Source organism: Linepithema humile, chromosome 8 (assembly GCF_040581485.1).
Source record: "Linepithema humile isolate Giens D197 chromosome 8, Lhum_UNIL_v1.0, whole genome shotgun sequence".
Lineage (NCBI taxonomy): Eukaryota > Metazoa > Arthropoda > Insecta > Hymenoptera > Formicidae > Linepithema > Linepithema humile.
The window spans coordinates 4589379-4596669 of NC_090135.1; the positions used below are offsets into that span (position 1 = coordinate 4589379).

The 7291-nt window shown below is 40.7% G+C and overlaps 3 protein-coding genes across 3 annotated transcripts; 1 reads left to right on the plus strand and 2 right to left on the minus strand.

The window, feature by feature from the left end:
- Nucleotides 1–1792: 1792 nt before the first annotated feature.
- LOC137001361 (uncharacterized) lies at nucleotides 1793–2919 on the minus strand (the record flags this gene model as incomplete). Its single annotated transcript, XM_067360062.1, has 1 exon — nucleotides 1793–2919. A coding segment is annotated over one exon (582 nt), but the record flags the coding sequence as incomplete, so codon positions are not given.
- Nucleotides 2820–4971, minus strand: LOC137001360 (uncharacterized). Its single transcript, XM_067360061.1, has one exon. The coding sequence runs from the start codon at nucleotides 4047–4049 to the stop codon at nucleotides 2991–2993; it is 1059 nt and encodes a 352-aa protein (XP_067216162.1). The 5' UTR covers nucleotides 4050–4971; the 3' UTR covers nucleotides 2820–2990.
- A 244-nt stretch (nucleotides 4972–5215) lies between these two features.
- Nucleotides 5216–6753, plus strand: LOC105673749 (uncharacterized). The gene is made up of 3 exons (XM_067360832.1): nucleotides 5216–5438; nucleotides 5543–5748; nucleotides 5857–6753. Exons 1-3 carry the CDS (start codon nucleotides 5216–5218, stop codon nucleotides 6751–6753), a joined length of 1326 nt encoding a protein of 441 aa, XP_067216933.1.
- Nucleotides 6754–7291: the final 538 nt, after the last annotated feature.

Sequence of the window (7291 nt, forward strand, 5' to 3'; positions counted from 1 at the left end):
CTGGCACCACGACAAGGTGGCACACCGTCGCCAAGGTGGATGAGGTCCTCGAGTTTGGCACCTCTTTCGTCTGTCCTCTCAGGGCCGACCTCTGAGAGACGACCGCGCATTGGCATCTAACGCAACTAACATTCTCTTCCCCCTCAGTAAATGACACACCATTTCGAGGTGGCTGAGGTGTTTCTCGATCTCGTCGCTGTACTGGAAGTAGCACGACACAACGTAGAACGAGAAATTGGGGGTTTGCACTTCCGCACAAACACAATGCGTAGTACTAAGCTGCGAGACAAATAACATTTCTAAATTTGGATTACTTATGGCTACTGCCGCCCACGGACGTTGCGAGCGAACAGCCGCCACCCTAATTTGCCTACCTAGCCCATAGAATACGTGGCTTGAATTTTGCTTCTTGACGTATAATTCCTGCAATAACAGGACGTCAAGTCGCTTCTCAGAGGCCAGTTGACGAACCTCACTTGATACTACTTGTGAACGACGCATGTTCAATTGTAGTATCCTAATTCTCGTGGACCGCGCACAAACTACCACTGGCTCCGTAGCCGTTACTAAATTTTCCACCGAGTTTGACGAGCTAACTTCGTTTAATGAGTTTTCCAGGTGGGTCTGGATGGGGTCCGCGAATCTAACGCGTTTCTTTTCAACTCTTGCCTTGCGTGGCTTAACGTTACCTGACCTACTATTTGTTCCTACAAGACTATTGCACCTTTCTAATATTACGCGGACTGTACGAAAGCTTTTTATCACGCGCTATCTTATCACGTTTTTTAACTTCAATGCGGACAGTACGAAGACTGCAAACCTGGGACTGTATCCCGCCGCGTCCAACGCGGACTCGCTCGAGCACAGCACGGTGAGGCGCTCTCGAAGAAGCGGAGGCCACCACCGAGCCCACAAGCGATCGCGCACGGAACTCAGCGGCGGAAACTCCCACTACTTCCCTAACAGCCGCCCTGTCTGGCCGGAAGCGGCTGGCCAAACGGGCACTCCTCCTCACCAGATTTAAAATTTTAGAACTCATTTTTATTCCCACGAGTGTGGTGGAAGAAATGTCCAGCGCCGTAGAGCCACCTATACGACACTAAGCCTAACTACACCGAGGGGTCGGCAGGTACCCCGGAGCGGACCGTTAGCAACTGCGTTAACGCCTAACCAAAACACTCCCGCAGCCATTCAGACCCTGAGCACGGCGCCTACACCTTGGTCTTGGAGTGATAACCCCTACTAGAACAAAACAAGGGAGCCCACCGATCGAACACCCCACAACCCCCCAACCTGAAAAAAAAACCACCGGTTCCGTCGCCGCCGCACCAGGCCGAAGCCTAGCCCGACAACGTAGGGCCCGGTAGGCTCTACTCTGCGGCCCATGCCCCTGCCCCTTCCCCCGCGCATCCACACGAGCAGGCCCACGCCCCGGCCCCTGCTTAGGCGCAGACCCACCCCCACTTCAGAACGAGGGAAGGCGCAGCGGAGGGGGAGATAGGCCACAGGGGAAGTGGGTTATAATGTGGGTAGGGAGGAAAAGGAAGAAGTGGAGAAGAGGTAGAGACATGCACCTGTTTCCGACAACCACTGGACATGATGGTTATGGGGGCCTTTTACCCTTGTCGGATATAGTGCACATCTTGCGGGCGCGTTCGCTTCGCCGCCGGAACGAAAAATCGTGCCCGATGGGTACTGAGCCCCTCCCACCACGACAAGGTGCACCCTTGGGGGGAACACACCGTATACAGTACTAACAAGGGAACGTTCACAAGTGTCCCCCCCCCCCGATTTGATTCTCCTTGAAATATGTTGTAAAACATACAATTTGAGGAGACACGTATTTTTTTATAGCTGCCCTATCTCAAATTTAAGGGGTGAAACACCCCTTTGAAAAAAAACGGTTTTTTTCTTTGTGTGTAACTATCGCCAAAACCGTAGGAGATATAAAAAAATGTTTCAAATAGAAGTTGTAGGGCTTGTAATGGGCTATATAACTGTGTAGTTGGATTTTCAAAAAATGTTATTTTTTTAATTTACCCCCACCCCTTGTTATTATTTTTTCGAATTTCAAAATTTTTGTAATGACAAAAGTTGTAGCATTTTTTACGCTGAATTCAACCATATATGATTTTATTATGTTCCGAAATCGCATCTTTCAAAAATGAGTCATCAAGTATCACATTATATGTGTCGCGCTGCATGACGCATCGTTTATATCGCACTTGTGTTGTGCAATAGTCGCAAAATAAATATAAAAATGAAATACAATATGTTATCACATATTTGAGGAAGAAAAGTTTACTAAAATTATTATTAAAGCTATATATATTAAATTTAGTCACACCCGTTATAGATGTTACAATAATGATACTCTATAAAAAAATGTTTTAAACATAATGATTTTCCGCACCAAGAACATTGTATTACAGCTATATCATTGCAATCTTCAATGTCACATGTGCTTGATGTTTGTTCAAAACTAAATTCTACTGGATTTTTAAATGTTTCTGGTCTTTCATTCGTATATCCACTTTTAAACCATGAATATTTAAATAAATTTTGATATCGAGGAGATGATAACTGATTGTGTATTAAAGATTGCAATTTTATAATATTATTTCGCTGATGTAAATTTATATCATAATTCAATAATAGAACAGTATCCGAAAATCTTCTTGCAAAGTTTTTCCAGATTCTAAACCCGTAAACATCCAACGGCTGTATTTTTCCTGTAGTTCCTTTCGGTATTACCATAGTAGTAACTTGTTTTTCCATTGGTGTTAAATCAGTAACAATTGCTGGACATTGCCCGCTCCATGAATCCATAAGAAGAACACTATCGCGGCCTACATTTGGAAAATAAGCTTCTTCCAACCATTTTTTAAAATAATCTATAAAATAGAAAGAAAAGTGTGAATAATAATTATAATTATAATAATATTTTTATATAAGATTAAAATATATTATAAGATATAAAAAGCTAAAATTTATCTCATATCTGATGTCATTTTACCGGATTTCGAAGCAGTTACAATAATATTTGATGCTCTGAATAAATTTTCTTGTACTCTAGGCTCAAAAGTACCACTATGTTCTTGTAATACGATAAACAAAGGTGACAGTAATTTTCCATCACAAGAAATTGTTGGTTGAATAGTGTACGAATGTGTAGTTGATGATACTGACTGCACCACACGGTCTATTGTCTTCATTTCTTGGTCAGATAGTGATCTTCCAGAGTGGATTTCTAATTGAAATCCACTTTGATCTGTATTATATACATTTTCCAATCCAAATCGTTCAATGAGAGGTTTTACTACGGTTACAAAATTTTCGGCTTCTCTTTGTATATTATGAGAATCTTCTAACGTTTTTCTTGTAATGAATTTTGTTATTTTTCTGGACACAATTCGATGAGACTTTTTAAATCGTAATAGCCAACTAGGAGATGCTTGAAATACAGGATCTAAATCTCCTATTTCTCTTTGATCTTCCAAGGCCCATCTTTTTATATCAACATCATGAATTATTAGTCCTGTCTGCACAGCTACATTAAATTTATCATGAGTAGCTTTGGAAATATGAGATAATTTTTCAAGACGATTTCCACCGTGCTCTAACTGTTCTTCCCATCGCCTCAATTGACGTACAGATGAAATTCTTCTAAATGTGTGTTGTACTGACTTGAAAGGACGATTTTCTTTGTCCGACTGCCGCCAATATTCAACAGCTCGCCTTTTGTAAGAAACATTAAAATTGTCGTCATCATGGCATTGCCAATTGTGAGAATTTGAATTATCTTCATTCCATGCTTCCTCATTTTCTTCAATAATTTCAAAAGTATGCAATTTATCAGGTTCTTCATAATCAAGCGATGTTTCTTCTGTCACTTCTAATCCGTTAAATTGATGAATATTCTCCAATATTAACTTTTGAATATTTTCTTTTAATTCTATTTCGGCTTTATTTACTGGCGTTTCCATAAGATACATAGTAGTTATTGATGTTAGTAAAAGTCTAGCAACGTTGAGTGGATTGATAATCATTTTAATTGATAATTCTTTTCCCAAAAATTAAATTTAAGAAAAGAAAAACAGTTGCAGATACGATTTCACCAAGTTCGTTTCACAGACTATGAATGTAGGCCTCTTGTACGCATTTGTAGCTTCCATTCACACTTGTTTATTATTAACTTATGATTACATAATCTAATCTTTCGTGTAAAATCACGTCTCTCAAACGTGATGTTTTCAAATTAATAATATATTTATACTTGTTTTTCTTAATTTATGATTAAATAATATTCACATTTTATATACACATGTATAGCTAACTTGCATATAACAACGCGCTGCGCACGAAATGCAGTGATTATCTATAAGAATGTAATGTGGAAGGGATGTTTTAGCAACAATTTTAGTAAATTTTTCTTCCTTAAATATGTGATAACATATTGTATATCATTTTTATATTCATTTTGCGACTATTGCACAACACAAGTGCGATATAAACGATGCGTCATGCAGCGCGACACATATAATGTGATACTTGATGACTCATTTTTGAAAGATGCGATTTCGGAACATAATAAAATCATATATGGTTGAATTCAGCGTAAAAAATGCTACAACTTTTGTCATTACAAAAATTTTGAAATTCGAAAAAATAATAACAAGGGGTAGGGGTAAATTTAAAAAAATAACATTTTTGAAAATCCAACTACACAGTTATATAGCCCATTACAAGCCCTACAACTTCTATTTAAAACATTTTTTTATATCTCCTACGGTTTTGGCGATAGTTACACAAAGAAAAAAACCGTTTTTTTTCAAAGGGGTGTTTCACTCCTTAAATTTGAGATAAGGCAGCTATAAAAAAAATACGTGTCTCCTCAAATTGTATGTTTTACAACATATTTCAAGGAGAATCAAATCGGGGGGGGACACTTGTGAACGTTCCCTTGTAAGTTACGCTGCTTAGTCGCAGAACAAATAATCGAAAGGCTACCTGTAACTGCAATTGCAATCGATCACCTCAGAATTCCGCCACAGTTACCCCTGGCAGACAATACATTTTACGTCCCGGACAAGGTGGATATATTGTTGGGAGCGAGCATCTTCTGGGATTTGCTTTGCATCGGACAGATCAGGCTGGGCAAGAACAACCCATTCTTCAGAAGACTCATCTCGGTTGGATCGTGGCCGGAGACATAATGCCAGAGAATAAGCAAACAGCAGGATTAAGTTATGCAACGTCAGATGCATCACTTCATGAGCAAGTCGAAAAATTTTGGATAATCGAAGAAGTCGAGCAGCAGTCACCCCGCTCCAAGAGTGACAAATTATGTGAGACGGATTTCTTACAAACTTATACGCAAGAAAAGGATGGACGATTCACCGTCAGTCCACCCTTTCGAAGAGATCCAAGCGAACTAGGCGAGTCTCGTAACAACGCGTTAAAGCGATTCTACAAGTTAGAAAGCTTGCATTGCAACCTGATGTGAAGGAACAGTATCTCAAATTTATGAACGAATATTCAGAGTTAGGCCACATGAGCTTAGTAGCTGAAACGGAATGCGAGCCCTCGCAAATACATTATATTCCACATCACGTTGTAATCACTCAGTTTAACGATCGTTCAAAACTACGAGTGGTATTCGATGCATCAGCAAAGACCAGCTCCGGTGTAGCACTCAACGACATTCTACGCGTGGGACCTACTATTCAACCGACATTATTTGCAACGGTGTTACGTTTCAGACAGTATCAATTTGTATTAACGGCAGACATTATCAAAATGTATAGACAAGTCAACTTGCGTAAAAATCAGCGCGATCTCCAACGGATATTGTAGAGGCCTGACAGCAACCTACCGGTACGAGAATATCGACTAAACACAGTGACTTATGAGTTAGCCTCAGCTCCCTTTCTAGCCATCAGGGCATTGCAACAAGTAGCGCTTGATAATCAACAAGCTCATTCATTGGCTAGTCGAGTAATTTGTCATGATTTCTATGTGGATGACTTGCTAACTGGTTGCGATGAATTAAATCAGTTGCAGTCGTTAAAGCGAGATATTATTAAGATACTAGATGCTGCGGGATTTCAATTGACAAAATGGAATTCGAACGAACCATCTCTCATCTCACCAATTGAAGAAGAAGAGAGACAGACCATCAACATCGGAGACGAAGTAAAAACTCTTGGACTCACATGGAACTCCGTGAAGGACACCTTCCAGTATCGTGTCACATTGAAAGACACCGATACTAGAATCACGAAACGCGCTGTATTATCTATTACATCACAAATATTCGACCCTCTTAGATTGATAGGACCCGCAACAATAAAGGCGAAGATGCTACTACAGCGGATGTGGCAATTGAAATTAGCGTGGGATAAATCTTTGCCAAACAATTTGCATACAGAATGGATCGAATACGCACAAAACCTCTCCGCAATAAACAATATCCGTATTCCACGCTTAGTAGCCTGTCGAGAGCCTGTAAAGATCGAATTACATGGCTTCTCAGATGCATCAGAAGGTGCTTACGGAGCATGCTTGTATGTGCGCTCTGTCGACAAACATGGAAATCAACTCATCCGTCTGCTCTGTGCAAAATCCAGAGTGGCACCACTTAAGACAATCTCTATACCACGCCTGGAATTATGTGGAGCAGTATTGTTAGCCAAGCTAGTTCATCAAGTTATAGAAATACTGTCGATACCAATTCATGCTCGATATCTGTGATGCGACTCCACCATTGTGTTAGCTTGGATTGGCGACGAACCATATCTACGAAAAACCTTTGTTGCCAACCGAATCACAGAGATTCAACAGCTAACCCTGAAGAACATGTGGCATCATGTCAGATCTGAGGACAATCCGGCTGACATCATTACGCGAGGGGTGAATCCACACCAGCTTGAACATCTTCAATTTTGGTGGCAGGGGCCTGCTTGGTTGAGCAATCCTGAAAGCAAACTCAGCGAAGACATTCCACGCATATCAGATGAGCTTCCGGAAACAAAATCAAATATTATCTCATGTACGCAGATATCAAATGCTGACTATATCTTTGAAAGATTCTCATCTTTCTCTCAGCTCAAGCGAGTTATCGCCTACTGTATGCGCTGGAGGAAGTCTTGCCGAACCAAAACGTCACAACGCGAGCATGCACTGAGTGTCAACGAATTGGAACGAGCACTGAAGATCATCATCCGAGCTGTACAAACCCGCTGTTTCCCACGAGAACTCAATGACTTAAAGGATACCCAGCGGGTCAAGC